This window comes from Antennarius striatus, chromosome 19 (assembly GCF_040054535.1).
Source record: "Antennarius striatus isolate MH-2024 chromosome 19, ASM4005453v1, whole genome shotgun sequence".
NCBI classification, from domain to species: domain Eukaryota; kingdom Metazoa; phylum Chordata; class Actinopteri; order Lophiiformes; family Antennariidae; genus Antennarius; species Antennarius striatus.
In genome coordinates this window covers 12,922,171-12,944,678 of record NC_090794.1, presented here as the reverse complement: position 1 = coordinate 12,944,678, position 22,508 = coordinate 12,922,171, and the positions used below count along the sequence as shown (strand labels likewise).

Genomic DNA, 22,508 nt, shown 5'->3' with positions numbered 1-22,508 from the left:
GTTAACGCGTTCACGCAGTAAAGCCGTCCACCTCACTCCACTAAACAACAGGAGTAACCCTCCCAAGGCTGTGGGCCGTCTGTAAGAAACCTGTTGTGTTGCTGTTGTAAGAGGAAATGTCTGGTGTCCTGAAACGGCTTCTATCAAATCAAAACCTAAATGTATAAATTTTACAGTCAGATCAGATTATGAAATTGTAATATCAAAATTGTTTTAACTATAATTTCATGTTTATCAGAGTATTATCTAATGTAACATCTAGTGTAACATCTAATGTAACATCTAATCTGACATTAGATCTGTAAGACTAGGACAGGAGTGTAATCTGTCAAGTAGTTGACATGAAATTGACACAAACACATCTCAAATCTGTGGATCCACTCCAACTTTAATGGATTTTACTATACTATGTCATAGAAATCAGACAGGTGGTTTTTGAGAGGTAATAATCTGTGTCAGCAACAATTCAGGTCACTCTTGTCAGTCCCGCAGTGTGAAATCAAGTGTAAATCTGTATCTGGGTGTCTGCAGTTACTGAGCGACCTGTGGCTGTGAGGTGAAGGCTCCTTGAGGCAGAGTTATGGGCTGTGGGGGGAGCAGAACCGACGCCCTGGAGCCCCGCTACCTGGAGAGCTGGACCAAGGAGACGGAGTCCACCTGGCTGACCAGCACCGATGCTGACATTCCTCTGTCGTCCATCCAGAGCATCCCATCAGAGAGCTCTGAGGCCGGCTTCACCTCGGAGAAAACCATCAGCCCCGGTAAGGACGACTGCTGAGTGGACTGGATCAGGATTCTAGTAGGTCTTTTTAGTTCTGGGTGGGGTTTTTTTCTTTGAAGCCAGAGATGAATAAGAAAAACGATCATGAGAGGCTGCATCAAGAGGCACGGCGCTCTCATGATGACAGACACAGATGTTAGAGGATGCCGACCCAAGAGCCTTGATGTGATTGTAAAGACAAATGCGTTCAGTGAAGCTCAGCTTTGAAGAGAACACAGGAAATGAATGAAGAGTCAGCAGGTGTCCGCCATGTTTGTATGGAACAGTCATGTGACACATTAATGTGATCTGAGCTCTGTCATACAGAATCCTTGGTTTTTGTCCCAGTGATCACAGGAGTTACAGTAGTTCAGTCTTCAGTGACCCAAATCCACACTGACTGGTGGTGCTTGATTCACACTCATGCGTCTCCAAGACAACGAAAATAAATATTACAATGTAAAAAAAAAAGGCATTCAGAGAAGCTGCTGCCTTTGAAGGAAGAAAGAAAACAGAGTGGAGGTTTAAAAATCAAAATTATGATGTCTAATTGTTTCAAAATGTTTGTACAATAGTTTGTAAAATTTGTATATATATATCTGTTTGGGCCATTTAGAATGTTGTCTTGGTTGTTCTGTCTTGTTTTAGCATCTTAATGCATGAATACAGGTTTTAAAAATATAAAATCATCATCATATGCAGATTTATACACTGATCAGAATGTTTTTATCGTGGCACTACTTGATGTTAGGCATGTGGTCACAATGCTGTGTCTGACCAGTGTATAGTCTGGTCCATTCTGAATGTCTCTGTGTATTTATTCACTACAGTATCTTGAGCCTTACGTGTTCCACTGGGTCACTTCAGAGATGTTCTTTCAAAGCTCTTTTAGGAATCAAGTCAGTTCTGTTTTATTCCAGTTCCTGATTTCTTCGAGGACGGCCTCCCTCTTCCTGCTCAGGCGTACCTGAAAGTGTGCTCGGCCGTGTCTGAAGCCAGTCTGAACGACATCAAGCCTAGCAGCACCCCGGCGATACTGGGCTCTCCAGCCAAGGAGGCGGTGCCGCCGGCATCTGGGACCATGGTGCAGCGCCGAAGTGTTCTCCACACCGAAGAGATCGTAAGAGTCTCTCCTAGATCGCTTTAAATACTCCAGATGAGATCAGCAGCATATCTATTGTTTCCCTTTATTTCATATAGTTACTTCCTGATTGAAGGAAGTAAATATTGAGTTGTGGGAGAGCTGGTAACCATAACCATCATCTTCTTATCTTTTGTTGTCATTTTCACATCCTGCTCAGGAAGTGTGGAGTTGAGCATTTAGTCAAATAATGTTAATCTGATATGATTTTTTACGTAGAAATTAAAAAGAGTACCAAATAGTCTGAATAACCTACATGACTGTACTGCACTGTGAAGTTAAACTAACCCTTCATCATTACCAGACTAAATGGCAGGACAATCGTATGTCGACCAAGCAGGTGACCATCACAGTGACTCAGAGCATTCATCAGGTGGACAAGAACGGGAAGGTGAAGAAGTCCCTCACCACCTACGAGGTGATGAAACCTGTGGAAGCCCTCAAAGCAGCGGCCAGCAAAAGCAGCTGAGTGGACGGGAGATGGAACGAAGCCAAAGAGACATGGAGACGACTGTGAACGAGCAAACTGACCATGATGTTGAGTGGTGAAAGCACAAAGACCCCCAACTTAAACTGTGTTCCTCAAAACACCTCCTTCTTCTTCTTCTTCTTCAAAGAAAAACTCACTTAGACCGTGTTGTATTTCATACTTGGTGCCTGTCACATTTACATTTCCCTGTGCTTTGGCACAATGAAGACTGACACATAAAACTGGACAAGGGAAAACGTGACCTTTTAAAGTATTTATAAAAATCAGAGCAACAACAAACACAGATGTCATGATGTGTAACCACAGAAAATTACTACTTGGCACAAATGATCCAGGATTCAAAAAGCATTTGGATCCACATTTAAATCCCTTTTGGCAAAACAGAATATGTTGAGTGTTAACAGTTTTAACTTACACGATTGAATATTGACAATTTACAGATCCTGTGTTAGCAGACCTGATACGTAAGAAGGAACTGCTGCTGTGCTACAATCGTTACGGCTCAGGAAACTGACACTGATTGTGCTGAGTGCTCTGTTTACAGCGGCGTTTGGACGAAATTGTCTGCGGTGATGATGTACACAACTGTCTTATTAAACTATATAGCTTTGTGCAGTGCAGTGTTAAATTTCCTTATCGTTTGTGTGTCAGCTAAATGTGTATTATTCTTATTTTAAAGGAATCCATAAATGCTGTGTATTTTGGTCTCATTTAGGTTAATTATTTTTAATCAGATGAACATGTTGTTACTGATAAACTGATGTGTTGCCAAAGAAATGCTCACTTTGGGGATGATCACGCTTTACGTCACACACAGCATGTAGCATCGTAGCATCTTCTCTGGCAGCTCCTGTCTTTGAGTGTCTTTCAGCGTTCCATCAGTTTTGTGGTAGGGGTGTGTGGATCTGTTTCTGGTGGTCGTACTGTATCTGTCCCGATCGGAACAAAGGCTCTTCCTTTTCCATCCACTCCTCTGCACAGAACTCCGGGAAGAAGAAACGGATTTCTCTTTGCGCCGACTCAACAGAATCTGGAGGGAAAAGACATTACAACTTTTTTCAGCACGTGTTCCTGAGCCTTCAAACTGTTCCTTTATATCATGTGTTTACATTATGTTTTGCACGAAGTGGGGGACCACTGAGCCTTTCAGAGATGTCCCTGTGATGACGCCACCAGCAAACCTGTTCACCTGATCCCCCACCATGATTAAAGTGAGGAGTGGGATACAGGAATAGTTTCCATCCATCCGTCATATTTCACACAGATTAACCAAAAGCTGCTGTTTTTATTTTATCCATATCCAAAGTTTCATTTTTAACTCAACCTCACTCTGAGAGGGATTTGTCTCAGAAGAACTTTTTCATGATAAACTCAAAATTTCTGATGTACACAAATTCCATTTTTTTGGAGAGGTGCCTCTTCATATTTTGGAATTTTTTAGCATTTTCTTTAATTTTGAAAACTGATTTTTTTTTTAATTTGAAACACTCAACCAACCCAGAAGCAACTCACAAGAGCAAATTGAATGACTTCTTTCTGTCTTTCTTCAGTATAAAAAAACAACTTGCTTGAAGGATAAAGTTTAACTGTACCTAAATGTAGAACTAGTTGTGTTTCTGCCCTATAATTACAATGTGACAGTAAATGGTAAATGTTTGCCAAAGCTAAACCTGGTGACCTGACAGCATCTGTTTATGACCTTTTGTAACCTGTTGGCCTTCACACATAAATACATGACATTCAACAGACTCTTTACCTGAGCCATGAGTTGTGTTTCGTGTGTCTGTGAGGCCGAACTGGGCCCTGAGGGAAGAGGGAGCCGTGAACCTGGCTCTGAACACTTTGGTCGGGCCCATGAGGTCTCTCCAGTGACGTACGGCGTCCTCTCTGGCCAGAATGTAGGCTCGCATTGGACCACTGTGGCAAACAATTCCAAATATAACCAGCCAGCAACACACTTACGCACATGTTCTAGTAATTTATAACATACACACCAAATGTGTAATCAATTAATTGTCTTAGGTGTTCTACTGTATGTTATCATTTAATGACAGTGACAGACATCTGAATACCTTAATCATGAAACCCTGACGTGATCACTGTGTTTTACCCCGTACTATGAGTTTTTAGGACTTTTGGCTTCAATAAAACTGAAACACATCATTACCTTGTTCTTAATCTGTTTTTCACTCTTAAACTATAGACAAAGGTAATTTTTGTCACCACAACTGACATGTCACTGTAAACACAGACTGCATCCAGAGGATGCTAATACAAATTCAAACAACAATAACAATGTGAAACCATATAAACCCAATGGAGGCGTTACAAACAGCAGTGAGTTGCTGCTCCATCACTCTTGTATTAAACACACCAGATTAGTCGTACTGTAATTGAAACTCTAAAATTATCTACTGCTAAGCGTAACATAGGCTCAACATCAGCCATGGCTTCTCAGCCAAGTGTCAAAATGATCCATTACTACATTCTGAATAAATCAGACGATGAAGAGGTTTCCCCAAGCATGAAAGCACCAGACATGTTTGGGAAATGCAGATCAATGATGTCTGGGGAGTCACCTTGACATGAATTCAACAAGTCTTTGGTAGAAGAATCTTCCTACGAAGAGAAACAAAAGCAAATTATTCAGATAGAAAAAGTCTTAACTTTTCTGCACCCAATACTATTTTAAGAAGTCTCTTAATAGCTGACCTAAGATGAAATTAATTAATTTCAACTTGTACCAGAAGATTGATTCTCAAACCATCTTATCTAGTTAGATGAGCTGCTGCCTCATTCGTTCAGTCGGACAGAGTTGTTTCCACACCTGAATGTTCTGCATAAAACCTCTCAGAATCTTGTCTCCTCCACACAAGATCTTTGCATCTGACAATTAAAAAACTGTCCTCCAGGATTCTCTGATGAAGAGCCTGAAAGAAGGAAAATGTTAGTACATTTTGTGCTACATTATAATTGCTGAAAAGTCGATAAACATCTAAATATATTTAGATTAAAACTACAATGAAACATGCGCATACGTCTTTCACATTGCTGAATGGAAAAGGACAAGCAGTCCAGCAAGCTATCAATATTAGATCTGCCAGAGGAAAGACACTTATTACCAATATACTGATACAAAAGGTCATTCTCCTACTTTATCAGGATGGCAACAAGACATAAACTGGCCCAATTTAAATTACTTTTAAATGTAACCTTCTATTAATGCAATATTTCATGACTGACCCCTTTTTCATGACTATGAAGCCTTGAGGCTTTTTGATTTTACAACACATCTCTTTATCGTTACATTTAAAATGAGAGGATCAGGCTGAGGCTTTAGCAATGAATGAGCCACACCATTTTTTTAAAATGACAGGCACCAAATAATAATAAAATAAACAGAAATGAAGGACACTTTGTTTTAGCATTCATAAATGCAATTTTCCAGTGTCAAGACTCAGGACAATTTGTTTTGTTGACATTTGTATTTTAACAGATTCAGAGGGATCATTAATTTTCACCAGCAGCCAATGTCTTGACTATGTACTTTATTGGTCACAGGTTTCACAAACTTTCTGCAATAAAACACAATTTGTGTGGAGACACAAACATACAGTAGTTCTTTTGTTTGTTTCTCCATCTGAGTGAGTCGACATTTCTATGCTAAAAATAACAGCAACACTACTAGTAAACACATCAGTAAACAAATCGGTAAACATTGCTAGTAAACAAATCAGTAAACATATCAGTAAACACTACCTGCAAACATCATCAGTAAACAAATCAGTAAACACCATCACTAAAAACCTTCAGTACACACCATCATTTAACACTACCAGTAAACATCATCAGTAAAGCCTACTAGTAAACACTACTAGTAAACAACATCAGTAAACACTACAAGTAAACACCATCAATAAACAAATCAGTAAACACCATCAGTAAAACCTACTAGTAAACATTTCAAGTAAACACAATCAGTAAACACCACTAGTAAACACTACTAGTAAACACTTATATTGACCCCATCAGTAAACCCTACTAGTAAACACCACTAGTAAACACCACTAGTAAATATTAATAGTCACCACCACCAGTGACCACCCCCGGTGACCCTGACAGCAGCAGCTCACCTCCAGCATCACCGGATGAGCCACCGCGTCTGGTTTGATGACCGCCAGGGTGAGCTGCAGCGCTCTGGGCAGGCTGCGAGCTGAGAGAACCATCGGCTACAGGACGGAGCAGATGTCCGTCAGTCACAGACGGTAACAGAAGGGATTCTAACAGATGTTTATGTATGACATGCACAGGTAAGCTTCGTCAGTCTGATATTCTTGAGCCATCATTCAACTTTAAAGGTTACGTAAATGAAGCGTAAACTGATCGGACATTCGGTGACGACATAACCAAACACGTATGAATGTTTTCAGGATATCAGTTACGGTACAAACCAGTTATGACGGCTTTCCTCCGGTCGGGTCAGCGTGACGACGGGAGAACCGGACCGGACGCCGCCATGCGGTCACAAAAGAAGCCCTTTAATTATTGTATTGTTAATTCTCCACTCCATGTGTGACTACGGGTTATTCGAAGGGATTTTATACAATTGAACACAATAACATTTACGTCATTTTAATGCTAATGTGTGACCGTTCTCTAAATGACAACTTTAACGATGAGTCCGCTCGTAAAAAGTGTCCCCGGAAAACGGATCCCTCATATAAGGTTCCTACGACGAGAGGGACTCACACGTACATGTTCTGTCTGCATGTCCGTCTGTTTGTCCTTGTGTCTAAAATATTTTTTATTGAGACATCTATACAGGTGATGTTTGTTTTTTATGAAACGGTTAGCTCAACAAACACATATAATAAAGGTGTGCTTTGTTGTTTTTCCACCTGTAATATTTTTAAAAATTCAACTTCATTCCACGTTATTCATTGTAGAGGTTGTCTGGTTCATCAATAAATCTATTTTGTATTGTTTTGGTATATTGTGTCTGCACACCAAACAAACAAATTAAATAAAAAGTTAATACCTTCAAAACCCTGGTTTTATGGTGGCTCATCATTAGATTCAGCTACAGTTTATTTGTAGATGACACAAGAGCTCAAAACAAGGAATGGAGCAAGAGAGGTTCTTGTCTGTGAAATTTCATCAATGTGGGAGATCAGACGTAGAATAAGAGTCAGAAACACGGAGCACATTCCAGAAATACAGAAGGGCCACACCCTTGAACAGTCTCTTTATGTGCATGCATGCGTTGCTGGTAAGGTGCTGCTTGGTAATAACTTCATTATAATTTTTGGGAATATTTATATAGTATGACCCAGTCTCAAGCCCACCCTAAATGACTAGAAGAGCATGCAAGTTATTATTTATTATTTAGCATTGAGATTTTAGAAAATATATAAACCTCATTGACATTCCTTAGAAAAAAAGCAATAAAGATGACATTTATTGAGCTGCTGTCAGGTGTGACAACTGGACCAATCACAGCAGAACTTTGTGAGGTCTTGACCACGATCCCCAAACGATGATGTATTATGAGCTACAGTGGATGCAGTATCACATTTTAATTACTTGAAGAAAATTAGAGCAGTCACCAGAGTCCTAAACTGTGTGAGCCTCCTCATCATCATGTGTTTCCAGCACCATCTCCACATGATAGCAACGATCCAGCAAATTCTGGAGCTACAGGTAGGACATGAGTTCTGTTGGCGACGCAGAGGGAGCTCCGACTAAAGACACGTGAGTACAGTTCTCCAAAATGGACAGTATGTCAGATATAGGATTTTCCTCTTTAATCTCATCCACTGTGACAGAAAAGTCTTGACTGATCCCAGTGACCTGTCAGCTGTAAATGAACCCAACATAGCCCAAAGTCAAACAGTGTGCCGTCTCTGTTTCTGGACAAAAGTCTGAAACCATGAGTTAGACACGTGGAAGGATGGTAGATTTGTGAAAGACCACCCAAAGTTAACAGACTGACTCTGGGCCTGTCCTCAGGTCCAACACACTACTGCAGACAAGAGAGAACAACCGTACATCACAGAACACCTGTTATAATTATCTCTGTCCCCCCGACACAGTCCATTAATCCACTACCGCCGCAGCAAAGCCCTTTAGTGCCTTTATTCGTTCACACTGAACAAGACAAGGCACGACAAGTACCACTATTACTAGTGCGTGTGTGTGTGTGTATGTGTGTGTGTGGGCTTTGACATTCAGAGAGAATAGGAGGAGAGGAGGGGGATGCATGTCATGCATTGGTTTCTCCCACCTGCCCGTGTCATGTGACTCGGGGTGACATTACAGCTGTTACCACCCAAGAGGGGGATGAGGACGGGAGGAGGCGTTTGGGTGGGTGAAAGAATGACTGAATGAAGGAACCATTACAGAAATATCAAAAAAAATTATACAGTATGTGGCTAAACTCTCTTCTAAACCAAATTAAGTTTTTTTTATTTATTTTTTATTTATGTGTTTATTTGTTTGTTAGTTTGTTTGTTTTCATTCATTCATTCATCATCAACCGCTTCATCCGCTGTGGCGGGTCTCGAGGGGCTGGAGCCTATTTATTCAGCAGTGAGATTTTCTTGTTTTTTAAATTGTGACAACAGGGAAGTTTTATTATAAATGAAAAATTAATATTGATATATCTGAGGTATAAGACTCATTTTACTGTTACAGATTGTAAAAGATTAGTTAGTCATGAATCTATAGCACATCTAGTGTCAGGCTTTTCCAAAGACTCACAAGATAAATCTGGAATTGCAAGATACTTTTTACAATATTTGTTTGAAGCTAACATGGAGTTCAAGGGCAATCAAAGTTGTTCCTATGTTCTGTCAATATATTCCTCCTCTATTTATAAAATCAATGAGGTTCAACATTCAGTAATGAGGATCTGTTAAATAATGAAGTTGGAGAATGTTCTGTGAGCTCATGTTCCATGAGGTGTTTGCATATTCTCCTTGTTTGGCATGGGTTCACTCCAGTGACACACACACACACACACACACACACACACACACACACACACACACACACACACACACACACACACACACACACACACACACACACACACACAGACTTCCTGTCAGTGTCCAATACAGGTGGTGACTTTAAAGAGATGTAAATTAGATAATTACATTAAATATAATCATGTCCAGGATGCTATCATGCTGTCATAGATTCCAACCTCTTTGTCAGGGCTGCTAGAATATGTGGGATGGATGATGGATAATAAAATGACTGCAATGGAACATCAGAACTGCAGGTTTAAATCCACTCCTAATAAATCTGATTCTGATGTGTTGTTTGAATGATGTGAACAGGGTTGCAGATGCCCAACAGATGCAGTGACCAGAACAGAGACCGGCGGTGATCAGTGCTGACTCCTGCTTTAGACATCCTCAGCTAGCGTCTGATTCAGCTGATCCCCTCCTCTCTTCTCCGCTCGCCCTGAACCCAATCTCTGTTTCGTCTCGGCGTCGCTGCTGCAGACTGCTGCTGCTGTTACTGCTGCCTGTCCCGCAGTTGTCGTTCCCTTTTGGTGGGGAGTCGGGCAGCTGATTGACGACCCCCACAGGCACTTTGGGTGTCCATGGGCCGCTCCACACATCCACCAGGAGCCAAAAGGATCATGTGAAAATATGTTCCATAAAGGACCAGGGAGGACGTTTCCTGATATGACAGTATTGAGAGTTAGAGAAAGGTTAATCGATATATAATACTGTGTGTGTGTGTGTGTGTGTGTGTGTGTGTGTGTGTGTGTGTGTGTGTGTGTGTGTGTGTGTGTGTGTGTGTGTGTGTGTGTGCGCGCGCGCGCCTAAGTTGCTATTCTGTTTCTGTTTGGACTGAACTTTTCCATTTTGAAGGTTTTGTGTGTAACGTTATCATTAATAATACATCATTAATTGTACTGATCGAGTCAACATTGTTTGTACATGTTACTGACAAAATAACATTTTAAGTAAAAAATAATTTTTAAAAAATCATTTCTCAATAAATACCAACAATATTACCTTTCTTTACAATGAAGTGCTTTAGCAATAAACTGGATTCATTCTACCTGCTAAATTATTAAAGGACTTCTGCAGATTAGTGTGTTCAGTGGTGCAGATTAGCCCCCCCCACACACACACACACACACACACACATACTGCAGCTCACCTGTCACCAGAGGCTGTCTGACCGCTCCCACCAGTCCATTTAAAGTCAGGACACAGCACGGCTTTACATCCAGGGGCCTTTAGCGTCCTGATTTTAATCGAACTAGTCAATACCCCGATGTTATTAATGTGGACAAAACAACAATATACTCAGATAAGAGCTCTATTGGATGAGATTTTCAGGTTGGTTTCAGCAGAAACAATGTGTGGTTGGTTGACACCATGCAACTAAACGAAGCTTCTTCCTTACAGACCAGCACAAACCATTACGATCATTAGAATAAATAGTTTGCTCAATCCTCCACTTTCAGATCCAATGACCTCAAAGCATCTGCCTAAATCCCCCTGTCCCCTTTTTGAATCATGGGAGTTGCCTTCACCTCTCTGTCACCTGTTCACTCTTTTAGCCTAACTGCTGGTGACCTTTGACCTTTCCGCTCCATTGCTCCACCACACTGGACCAGGCTCCACACAACAGCTGTGTCAACCTCAGCCCTGGCAACTGGCGTGCCCAGGGAAGGACAGAGTGGCATTAATGTCAAAGCATGAAATGAGTCAGCACCATGGCACCATCCCATCATTGTCAGGTTCATGTAGTTCACTTCATACATGGGGTCTCAGCCATCCCATGTGACCTACAAAAAACTGAAGGTTTCAGGCTTGATCGACTAAAGCTGTGGGACCCAGCACTCAGGTTTTTGACTCCGTGTTTCAGCGGCAAAGAGTTCCAAAAATACATGTAATATCTGACAATCTACAGTATCTATCACTCATTTTCACGTTTAAAAAGAACACAGAATTGCGATTTCAACCAAAAATATTTGGGATCATCACTGCACCCTCAAGCATCCAAAATAATCATCTTCTAGTTAGCAAACTATTTTTTGGAAAACGTTTTCATTAAAAGTGATTTAAGTAAATGTTTAGGTGACATGTAGGGTGATTTCTCCGCCTCCTGTGGAGAGTTTTGTCCAAATTTCAGGGGGTTAATCTGCGATGTTGTCTTCTCCGGTGCATGTGCAGTGCTCTGTCTGGTGTCAGCTGCCAGTTTACTTATACCAGTAGAAACCTACGCATCCCACTGCTAACAAAACTGCCCTGTGGTTAGTTAGTCTATCTCCTACCTGCCATCCTAAGGGAAAGCATTCCCTCCTGCCAAGAAAAGTGTGTTGTGACCTCCCCAGGAGCAGTGGGACATTGTCAACAGGGGTAGATGGGTATGACAGAGGGGAACAGAGTGATTAGTAAACGGGGGCCCCGGCATGTGAACATGGGGTTAAAAATAACCTCGCTGACCCAATTTGTAGAAAACATGCATGACAGCAGCTGAGCTCCTGTGCTGTCTTATTCCTTATCGTGACTTAATTGTGTTTGAACGGATGAACGAAAGAAATCTGACATTGAATCACACTCCTGTATCAGATAATAATTATAATCCTCCTTTCTAAAAATGATCTCCACTCCGATGAAAGAAATAAAGCAGAAGCAGAACGGTTGACAGATGGAAGAAATAAGGAGAGATCTCTTGCATCAAGCAGTGAAACCTGATGAAAGGGAAGCCGGTGATTGGATGAGAGTGTTTGTTGGTAAAGCCAGTATGTGACTGTGATCAGCTGTTCCGTTAAGAGGAACAGCAGGATTATGATTTGTGTCTTACCCTTTGTGTCCGGTGTGAGTAGCCAAGAATCCACTCAACAACTAAAGTTAGTGGATATTCCTAGTGCCTAGATATATCTAGCGAGGCCTTGGCGCATAGTTGACATTAGTGGAAATGTTGCATTTGTGATACACCCTGGCTTGGAGCCATGGGAAATATTGAACAACTGTTGAATTTAGACAACATCCTGTGGCAGAGTAAAAACGGGAGCTACAAAGATGCGATGGCGTGGCTATTTGTGGACGGCGAGTGCCTCGAAAATAGCGAGACTATTAAGTTTCAATATAAGCCCCCCTCTCTGAGCTGGAGCTTTCTGTGAATGAGGCCCGGGTTCCTATCACACCCAACTCCAGGGCTGATTTTAGAACACAGGTGTTGACCTTAGTGGAGCGGCTTGTGCTTGCAGCAGAGGAAAATGAACCCCTGAGCTCAATCCTTTTTGCCTCTGCAGTGTTGGGCTCTCTGTGATCACAGAGATGCCTCAGAACAGTCATATAAGGATCTATAGATCCTCTGCGGTCACTCTGAGCAACTAGAATGGCGTGACTCTGATCCTGCCTATTATACTTGATAGGAGTTTATGAGAAAATAAGAAAATTTAATCAGCAAATTCACATTAAGTTGACCCTAAAACGCATCTGAAGCTCCAGTCAGTGTCGTTCTTTAAGACTCCTGGTGGCAGGACCATCACCTTGTGGCCACTGAAGAATTTACTGCTCGGCCTATTTTTTTACGGTGCCACGAAAAGAGCCGTAAAATGTATTCACGCTCCTCACATATCATCAGGGGTGCTCCATCAACAGAGGCCTGCATCGCAGTTTACAAAAGGATCTACCGCATTTGGTTGACTGTTTTTTCATCATCATGTCATCATGGGTTTTTTTTCGCGGTGCACACAGTTCTGCGACAACTAACAGCTAACGTCACTTTTTCCTACGCTGTAAGCGATACGGGAGGCTAAAGTGAAGCGCAGGAACCAAACGGGGAATAAAGTCAACCTTGGCTTCAGCTGTGACTTGTGGCCTGCTGTGACTGCTGTTCTTACTGTAGCCCCAAACCCAATAAAACACGCCCATCCCGCAGTTGCTTCCTTGTTTCTCCTTCTCTTTTCCCCCATTTTCTTTTTTTTTCTTTTTTTCTTTTCTCAAAAAGGAGTCATTGACATTCTGTGTAAAATAGAGGCAGGGTGAGGTGGGGGCTGGACGAAGGAGCGACATGGGTGTAGGGTGTCTCAAGCCCAGTGTGAACAGCTGAGAGGTGTGATTTCACAGGCTGGCTCCCCCCTGTCAGGACCCTGATTGGGCCGGACAGGAGGCGCAGGAGAGGCCCGGGCTTCTAAAGGACATCGACAGGTGGGAGGCCGCTTCGGAGGGGGGCGCTCCTGATGGGATAGAAAAGGACGATCTGCAAGGCCTGCTGTGTGCACAATCCACCGGCCAGAAACGAAGGAGGATGGTTGATTGCAGGATAGCTGAGAGGAAGACAGGAGAGGGATAAAGGCAAAGTTGGGGAGTGATGGGGGGGGTAGTTTGATATGAGTTTTGGCTTGTAATGTGTGGAAAGGGTCAGAAGCAAAGTTGGTCTTAGAGTTATGTCCATTTTGGGGCATTTAAAAGGTCACTTTTTGACCAACAGCTTTTTGGCACCAGCTTTTCTTGGATGTCTTGAAACAAAAATAGTTAATATTTGACGTCAATATTGAGTCATTGCAAGGACAAACTTTCCTGTCCAGTCAAATGTCTCCTAGACTCAGATGTTACAGACATTTAGATCTCTTGGCTTCTCACTTGAGAGTAAAATGAGGTGTCAAAGCAGTTTGTGTTATAGGTTTTATGATGTCAGGTGAAAGAGAAGCTGAGGTGTGATACAGGAAAGACGATGATGGGGGCATCCCAGCCTAACCTCAGTAGAGGGGTAAGTCTTTCTAATGACCATTTGGCTGGGAGCTGGCTGATGTAACAGTGGTTAGATTTATCAAGGAAGTCGAGGTGTGGAAGACAAAGTGGCCTCAAGCTCAACTCCTGCACAGGAAAGAGGAGACACCACAGGACATGTGAGTAAAACTTTTTCATTGCATTCAAACACCCATATATGTTGTTTACTTTCATTTCAGAGGATTTTTACACGTTTATTATATATAAGTAACTTGGTTTGACATGTTTAGAGGTCAGATTGTGACTTTTTTTTCTGTCAGGAGTCAGAATCCGCCTCGCCCTCCACAGCTATTTAAACATAAGGGGGTTCAGCATCACCACATTGGCATGAGCCATCAAAGATTAGCGTGGGCTTGTATTTAGCTGCAGTAATCTCACATCTTCTGTGAGCCACAAATAATAGCATTTCTATTTTTTTAGTAAGTATTGAACGTAACTGCGTTTTTGCTTGCACCGGCAAGATTAGCCTCCAATTCTCCCCACTTTAAATATTGAATGAAACACTGAAGCCTCGTCCTCTATCAACCCAAACCATGGCGCTGCAGATGAAGCATGCATGTGTCATTCTTTACTCGCTCTGTCACAGTTAACCACTGTTACGCCGGGTTGTTCCTGCCTCTGTGTGACTGCGGCTATGAAAGGGTGCTTTGTGTCCAAGCAGTGATGATCCAGTTGTTGCCCCTTGTGAGGACATGCTTCCTTATATCCCCATATTAATACACCACTTATGGAATGTAAGGAAGTGTGTGGTTTCAAGGGGCCTTTATCACCAGCCACACCGAGAGGACATTTCTGCATTCATTCCTTACTTAGCAGTTATAAAAGTTGTAGCTTCATTCAGCTCCGTTATCTGAATGTGGAGGGGGTGAGGGTTGGTGCGGGGGGGGGGGGTGGACAACAGGTGAGAGGCCTTTTCCTTCTCCTTCAGCTCAGGCACGTGCGCAGTTAGCATGACTGCCAGGGATCCACTGATCGGGTCTCAGGGGCTTCTTGAAAAATTGCTGCCCTACCCCACCGCCTGACAGTCAAGGAGGATTGACGTGCCACAGCTGTCACCCATTATAGCAACCACAGGACTCTCAAAAAAGGAAGAGAGGGGAGGGAGGGGAGAGATATGGAGCTGTCACTTAGGGTGAAAGTTCACTCATGGGGGCTGGATTTGGAAGGAAATACAGTGGTCAGGGTTCCTGACCAATAGTTCCTTCAAAATTGGAATCATGTGATTGGCAACGTGGAAGTTTTTATGTGGTGGAACCAGGCAGGATATTTCACCGCTGACCTTTGTCTCTCTGTGTTCCATCAGGTGAGGCTGAAGAGGACGCAGATGATGTCTACCTATACCTATTCCTGCTCTTCCTCCTCTTTCGTTTTCTCCTTTTCCTATGTCATCTAGCCCTTTAACCTTCCCTCCATCCCCTCTGCCTCCGTCCTCCTCTTCTCTCTGGCTCTGCCTCTTGCACCTGAAGCAACACGCCTTGCTGTGGCTGGTCAAACGGAACCAAGTCAGGTGTTTCTGTGAGGTTTGGTCCCCTTCAACCAGCTACTGCGTCGTGAATTCAGTCAGCAGACACCAGCGTGGAATCCGAGACACGGTGGCGTTGTTTGTGTGCACTGTACTCTGGAGAAGGTGGTCGTCTGTTGACAATGATGGTTTATTTCTTTTCTTAAATGGTTTGCTGTTGGTTGTTTCCTCTGTGGCAAGATGCTAATAAAAGACTGACAACAACATGATGTGTGGAAATAAATTTCAATGAGAGCATCTACTAATTTTTCTTAAACCCAACAGATTATTTTAAACTGTATCTTTTTTATCTGCATTAAAATTGTGTACAAACAAATAATTGGCTATTATTTTCAGAATCCAAGACCTTGTACAATAATATTGTACAATAATTGTACAATAATAATGATTATAATAAGTTTGTGTGTGATGATATCACACCGAAGACTTTTTACAAAAGAGTCTGAAGATCTCCACAGACTGTCCTGGTGGTAATGAAGCTGGATGTCTGTTGCACATATTTTACAGCCATCCACATGATCACTGACAAATGGGTGATCTACAACACATCAGCCGATCCATAAATATAAAGAGGAGAGTTTTTAGAATGGGTTACTCTTTTATGTGTCATTTCTTCAGTGTAATAAACCACATGCTGTGTCATTGGTACTGACGTTTTGCAAAATATGAAAGAAATATGATCTTACTCCATCCTGGATGTGCTCCAAAATTTAGTGGTTCCAAAACTAGGACAAGTCTAACTTTTTCTCTCAATTTTTTGAGTGTTTTTTGACGAATGCTCATAAAAGTTGAAATTCTTGAAACTGCCCATTCACTCCAGATTTTGTGGGTTCTTCCTTGTTACATGCATGTATCATCTAGCATTTTATTATATTTTTACAAAAATTAAATAAAATTGCTGTATCTGCCTCTTTATCCAAATCCACGCCGAAATGTGTCGGCTTCTCCATTTACCCAACCCAACCACTACGTTCACTGTAAGTTTTCACATAGATTTTTAAAATACAAACAGATAAACCACGCAGACAAACCCAGAATCATTCAATTTTATGGATGAAAAAGTTTATTAAGACGAAATGAACTGTAAATGGTTTAGATTAGAAGCCTTCAGTGCCATCCGGGAGACGGAGATGCAATACTCCTCCTCTCCACAGGCGGCGGTATACATGATGGGGGGCGGTAGTTCCTGCATCAGCAGAGGAAGTAAGGCAGCTCCGTAACCATGGCTGAGACTGGAGGAATAGGTGAGTCTGGCAATGTTTAACAACTGGACTTTATCGGTTTTACAGGCATTTTTTAAATTTTGTTGTAGACATGATGCAAAAAATCCTCGTACTTATAATTCGAGTTTTGTGTACTTTGTGTTTGACTCGTAACAAAGTTATGCTCCTTATGCTAGTTCTGCTAACGTTAGCATTGTAAACATGTCAGTGGTATTTTGCGCACAAGCGGTGATATTGCATCATCTTTTTGAGTAGTTTTTTAAAAGTTAACAGACGAACAAAAAATGTACCACATATGTGTAGCACATAGAGGATAGGCAGTCTGTCCTGTAGGGTGATAGACACCATATCAACGACATATCGTCAACTAACAGCATCACCAAACTGAATAAAGCAGTCTTTACTGACCACTGTCAAAAAAAAAACAAAACACCAGTATGCGAGAAACTAATGCGGTCCCAAAATGATTCATTCATGTTTTACAGAAGAAACTGACAAGAAAGATGATATTGAACGGGCGAAGGTTGGTATGCCTTTGAATTTATCACATCTTCGAGGCATGTGTTGTATTTGTTGACCCCGTTTTGGATGTGTTCACACAACAGAATGAAGGTAAAGAGTTGACGAAAGAGGAGAAGCAGCGGCTGAGGAGAGAAAAGAAGCAGCAGCGAAAGGGCAAAGAAAAAAAAGATGACAAGGCTTCACAGGATGGTGAGAAAAGAAAGCAGCCCCTCGGTTCAGCTTCTGTGGCACCCAAGCCTCCATCACCCCCTACAGCACAAAAAGGTGCTCAATGTCTGGACAACACAACACATGTTATACACTTAAGGGATTTCAAAATACCTCACTCAGTGTTCCAACACTTTCTTTCTGAAAATTGGTAGCACTTCTAGAGGAAGAGCAGACATTCAGGTCTGGTGACAGATTTTTGTGAGTACGTAAAAATATTTTCTAAAGGAGTATCCACAAAGCTGTTATTCACATAGTACTACCATAATACAGTGGCTTTGCAGCATGACCAGGAATTGTGCTGTTGGTATGTTGGTCTGCCACACGATGGTGTTGAATGCTGCCCTTTCCACAATAGCCCACATCAGTAGTTTATACCCAAAGAAAAATGAACCGCACATGAATCGTCATTAACTCCATGAGGCAGGATGAGTGAGCAAGTGTGAAATGTGACCATCATCTACAAAATCAGTACCAGCTCCAACAACTTTGGCTAAAGAGCTGGTCGCCAGAATGCAGGACGACCTCTGGAGGTTGTGTTCGTCTACGTGGAGGAGGATTACTGCTGTAACCAATAGAAGACACTCTAGTTACTGAGGGATTAACCTGATTTTATCACTGGAGAAATCTGCTGTTTTTTTGTTTTAGCTTTTACAAACTTTTGTGTTTCACTTTCAGTCATTAGCAGCTGTCCGTTGCGCAGTGATTTTTGTCAGAGAGGTTCCTTCTGATTCCTGATGATCATCATTTGTCTGCTGTGTCTTCTTCAGCTACTCCAACAGTGCCTGCCCAGGTTCCTGTGCCTGCCTCAGAAAGTTCTGCCCCTGCAGACAAACCAGCTAAGAGCAAAGCAGAGCTGAAGGCTGAGAGGAGAGCTCGACAGGAGGTTGACAAGACATCCAAACAGGGCAAGAAGGGAGAAGTGGGGCAACAGACTGCCACAGCAAAAGCTAAAGTGTTGCCCAGCGAGCTGCTGCCAGGTACTGTCATAGCCTATAAATCAGCATAATCTGAAGTGGTACATCCTATAGAATTGGGACAGTCACACTTTTCATACATTTTCAGTGGTGAAGAGGCTTCCAGAACACATCCAGGCAGACAACCCAGAGGTTTTAAAGAAATTAGCGAAGAAACTGGAAAGGCAACAGGTTGGCAACTTTGTGCTTCGTCTCTAAAAGCTTCATTCATGAACGTTTTGTCTCATTCAGGAGGGTTTGCATTCATACAATGAACATACGGTGGACAAACTGTGTGGTAATATATCTCCTTAAATCTTGAGCACAATAATTGTAAATTGATGGTGTGCCTGCAACGAGGATATAACATGACGGAACGGACAACTTTCTTCAAAGAATGTTGATGACTCGCATCAACCTGAAAGAAGAAAGGAACTGCCTGAATCTTCCCACATCTTCTATAATGAGCTGGGATATATGAAGTATATTTCCTTACGGATTGTCTATTTAGTCCTGAAATGTTGCTGATAATGTGTGTACCTCACATTACCAAGAGTCGTAACGCATGTGATCGTGCCAAACGTTTCTTGCAGACACCAGAACACAACGCTGCTACAAAGATCCAGGTCTGACGCTGTTCGTTGTGTGCCACTCATGTTAGTGTCATTGTTGACTATTATTGTTCTTCAGCTCTGCTAATGACAGGAAACATACAGGATGGGAACTCACTGCTGTTTCCACTGAGGCAACAGGGGTATTGTGGTCGGGTGTGTTTGTCTGAAAAATTGGTAACTTGGTTGCTGTGAAGGTTTATGGTTGTGCTGATTTGGTTTGCAGAATATTTACAACAATATCAATTCGGATAAAATTTGAGTTATATCATTAGGAATCTGTTATTAAAGCTCGGTAGTGTCACATGTTTCTCCTCATGGTTCCCTGAACGATGCCTAGGTTGTGCAGTGACTGTGTTACCCTCATGAACTCAGCTGCGTGGGATTTGAAGGTAGTGGTTTCTGTCTGTTTTTTTAATTTCAGATCCCTCTCCGGCCAGAGTACGGCCACAAAGTCAGCCTGTTCTCTCATCTCCACCAGTACAGTCGCAAAGCCCACCTAACCCAACAAATCGGGTAAACCGATAAAATGCCATGCATCACTCTTTGAGAAGAATTTCATTTATGTCGCTCCATAGATTGTTCCTCTTCTCCTCAACGTCTCTCTGACTGTTACTGTCTCCAGCATCCCGTCCACGGTGATTCATCCTGATATGGTTCGACTGGGTCTCCAGTATTCACAGGGGATTGTGACTGGATCCAATGCTCGTGCGATTGCCCTACTGCATGCCTTCAAACAGGTACTGAGCACTTGATTGGTTGTAGATGTAGTTTTAAATATTGCTGCAGCTTTCAGTTGCAGAGGCCACAGAGGCTGTTATAGTTTTCCCTCTTTCTTTATTATGAACATGTGTTGATGTTGCATCAACACTGTAATAATGAGGGGCGGCTGATGAGCGTTGAGCTAGCTGGATATTCACAGTAGAACCTCCAGATCACAATGGGAGATTGCCAGGTTTTGGAGCATGAAGGGTTTTCCTTTCAGATTAAAAGCACTGAAAGATAAACAGACCTTAAATGAGCACAGAAGACTAAAATAATAATGTGTGACATCTCTGTCTTCACATGGGTTGCTTAGACGATTTAGACATCAACTCAGAGTTAATTTAATTCATTTAATTTTGGTTAGAACACTTTACTGACTCAGATCTTTTTTTCTGTCCACTCAGCACTGCCATACTTTCCAATTTCCGGTGCTGCATTTGTCCCTTTTCTATTATTCAAGCTTCTCATGCTCCTTTAGCTGTTCCGCCATATGAAGCTAAGCCAGTAATCCCAACCTGCCTTGTTTTTGTATTGTGGCCTGATTTGAAGAACAGAAAGTAAAAGATTGTTGTTGTTCTCAGGTGATAAGGGACTATACTACACCTCCAAACGAGGAGCTCTCCAGGGACTTGATTAATAAACTGAAACCTTATATCAGGTATGAAAAAGGGTTCTAATGTTAGTTGTTCACTATTGATATTATTAATGTTTTTCATTACTTCGTTTATGAAATAACTTCAATTTGCAAGTAAACAAAAAATGATTCATTTTGTCTGTTTGTTGCAGTTTTCTAAATCAATGTCGCCCTCTGTCAGCCAGCATGGGTAATGCAATCAAATACATCAAGAAGGAGATCTCCAACATTCCCAGTCAATGCAAAGAAGAAGAGGTTATTCTATTATTTTACTTATGATCTAGACAGATGTTATAAACGTACCATGTTGTGGATGACTTAATCCATGCAGACATAATTTTACTGATTGTCAGTTCCCAACTTTTCCTCCTCATGCCTTCCTTTTTTCTGTTTAGGCAAAGAGCAAACTGCTGGAACGTATTGACCGCTACATTGATGAGAAGATCATTATTGCTGCTAAAGCTGTTGCCAAGTACTCCATTGAAAAAATCAGTGATGGAGATGTCATTCTAGTTTATGGATGGTGAGTCATTAAATCTGACATGCAAAGTGGAAAAAAATCATTCAGCTACAGAATCTACTGTTCCGTTTTGCCAAACATTGCCTAATGCTATTGCTTAATATCATATAAAATAAGCACAACACATATATCTAGAGGAAAAGTACGTTTCTGAACTCAGCGCTTTCTCTTCTCTTTTTGTTGTCTTACCCATGAAACCATCGCCTTCCCAGCACATCCTTTCCTAACTTCATTATCTCTTATTTCCAGCTCGTCGCTCGTCAACAACATTCTTTGTGAGGCCTTTGAGAAAGGCAGGAAGTTTCGAGTCATAGTGGTGGACAGCAGACCTCGGCTAGAGGGTCGGGAGGCCTTGAGGCGCCTGGTCCAGAGAGGCATCAGCTGCACCTACGTCCTTATCTCAGCTGTCCCCTACATCCTTCCAGAGGTCAACAGCAGTCAGTGACACATTTTAGAGCCTCGCCAGCTTGTTAAATAGTTTTTTCTAATCACTGTATGAACTTTACAGGTATCGAAGGTGTTCCTTGGTGCTCATGGCCTGCTCGCCAATGGTTATGTGATGTCCCGTGTAGGGACAGCACAGATAGCGCTGGTGGCCAAAGCCTTTAATGTGCCTGTCCTGGTGTGTTGTGAGACTTACAAGTTTTGTGAGAGGGTGCAGACGGATTCCTTCGTATCCAATGAGCTAGGTATCAAAAACATATCCAGAAACAGCTTTTTTGACTTGTTGAATTACCGTGTGATGCTTTTCATCCTGTCAACTACAACACAACTATTACAGAATGAGTCTTAATGTATCTTGATCTGTTTTTTCCAGATGACCCTGATGACCTTATTGTGACACGGAAAGGGAAGACGCAGCTAAAGCACTGGCAAGACGTGCCCTCGCTGGGCCTGCTGAATCTGGTGTATGATGTGACACCGCCTGATTTCGTGGACCTGGTCATCACAGATCTGGGGATGATCCCGTGCACGTCAGTCCCCGTGGTGCTCCGAGTCAAAAACGTGGATCAGTGAACTGCCTTCTGCTCACATTAACTTGCACCCAAAGGCTGTTTCTGTATTTGATGGGATCATGTGTGTGCCTGATTACTTGCACACAACCAAATTCGTGCTTTTAGCATGCAATAAATATATATCTGAAGTGACATACGCTTTTTAAACAGAGTGCATTTGCATTTCTTTGACAGTAATTGATAAGAGGGTATTGGGTAAATGTTAGATGTTTTAATTGATGGAACATTTTTTTTAAGCACCATGTCATTTTATTACCAGTATTTTGACCAAATGAGTTCACAAAATGCTCCCATAGTGCACCATGGCATGCAACACTGAATCAGCCAGAAGTGCACTATCTCAAGAGGAATTTTCTCACTCCATAATTTC

At 42.0% G+C, this 22,508-nt stretch overlaps 3 protein-coding genes and 2 long non-coding RNA genes across 7 annotated transcripts; 4 read left to right on the top strand and 1 right to left on the bottom strand.

Moving 5' to 3' along the window:
• Window positions 1-436: 436 nt before the first annotated feature.
• On the top strand, window positions 437-2,470 carry baalcb (BAALC binder of MAP3K1 and KLF4 b). Its single transcript, XM_068342586.1, has 3 exons — window positions 437-761; window positions 1,681-1,880; window positions 2,206-2,470. Exons 1-3 carry the CDS (start codon window positions 581-583, stop codon window positions 2,368-2,370), a joined length of 546 nt encoding a protein of 181 aa, XP_068198687.1. The 5' UTR covers window positions 437-580; the 3' UTR covers window positions 2,371-2,470.
• Window positions 2,471-2,661: 191 nt separating this feature from the next.
• nme6 (NME/NM23 nucleoside diphosphate kinase 6) lies at window positions 2,662-7,382 on the bottom strand. Of its 2 annotated transcripts, XM_068342583.1 has the most exons (6): window positions 6,843-7,378; window positions 6,525-6,620; window positions 5,219-5,321; window positions 4,971-5,010; window positions 4,148-4,308; window positions 2,665-3,421 (listed from the first exon to the last, which is right to left on the bottom strand). In XM_068342583.1, the coding sequence occupies exons 2-6, from the start codon at window positions 6,615-6,617 to the stop codon at window positions 3,270-3,272; spliced, it is 549 nt and encodes a 182-aa protein (XP_068198684.1). In that variant the 5' UTR covers window positions 6,618-6,620; window positions 6,843-7,378; the 3' UTR covers window positions 2,665-3,269. The 2 variants fall into 2 exon arrangements, with proteins under 2 accessions (XP_068198686.1, XP_068198684.1); XM_068342585.1 differs by having other exon boundaries at window positions 2,662-3,421; window positions 6,525-7,382.
• On the top strand, window positions 6,568-10,180 carry LOC137613392 (uncharacterized). Its single transcript, XR_011038938.1, has 3 exons — window positions 6,568-6,701; window positions 8,044-8,142; window positions 9,735-10,180. It is a non-coding gene; the product is annotated as an uncharacterized lncRNA (long non-coding RNA).
• A 3,396-nt stretch (window positions 10,181-13,576) lies between these two features.
• Window positions 13,577-15,888, top strand: LOC137613704 (uncharacterized). Its single transcript, XR_011038973.1, has 2 exons — window positions 13,577-14,281; window positions 15,466-15,888. It is a non-coding gene; the product is annotated as an uncharacterized lncRNA (long non-coding RNA).
• Window positions 15,889-16,839: 951 nt separating this feature from the next.
• Window positions 16,840-22,469, top strand: eif2b4 (eukaryotic translation initiation factor 2B, subunit 4 delta). Of its 2 annotated transcripts, none has more exons than XM_068343100.1 (13): window positions 16,840-16,928; window positions 17,393-17,430; window positions 17,513-17,618; window positions 18,407-18,616; window positions 18,702-18,784; window positions 19,628-19,719; window positions 19,829-19,943; window positions 20,550-20,626; window positions 20,755-20,857; window positions 20,998-21,125; window positions 21,372-21,549; window positions 21,631-21,811; window positions 21,940-22,469. In XM_068343100.1, exons 1-13 carry the CDS (start codon window positions 16,907-16,909, stop codon window positions 22,137-22,139), a joined length of 1,533 nt encoding a protein of 510 aa, XP_068199201.1. In that variant the 5' UTR covers window positions 16,840-16,906; the 3' UTR covers window positions 22,140-22,469. The 2 variants fall into 2 exon arrangements, with proteins under 2 accessions (XP_068199201.1, XP_068199200.1); XM_068343099.1 differs by having other exon boundaries at window positions 17,513-17,693.
• The last annotated feature ends 39 nt before the right edge of the window (window positions 22,470-22,508 follow it).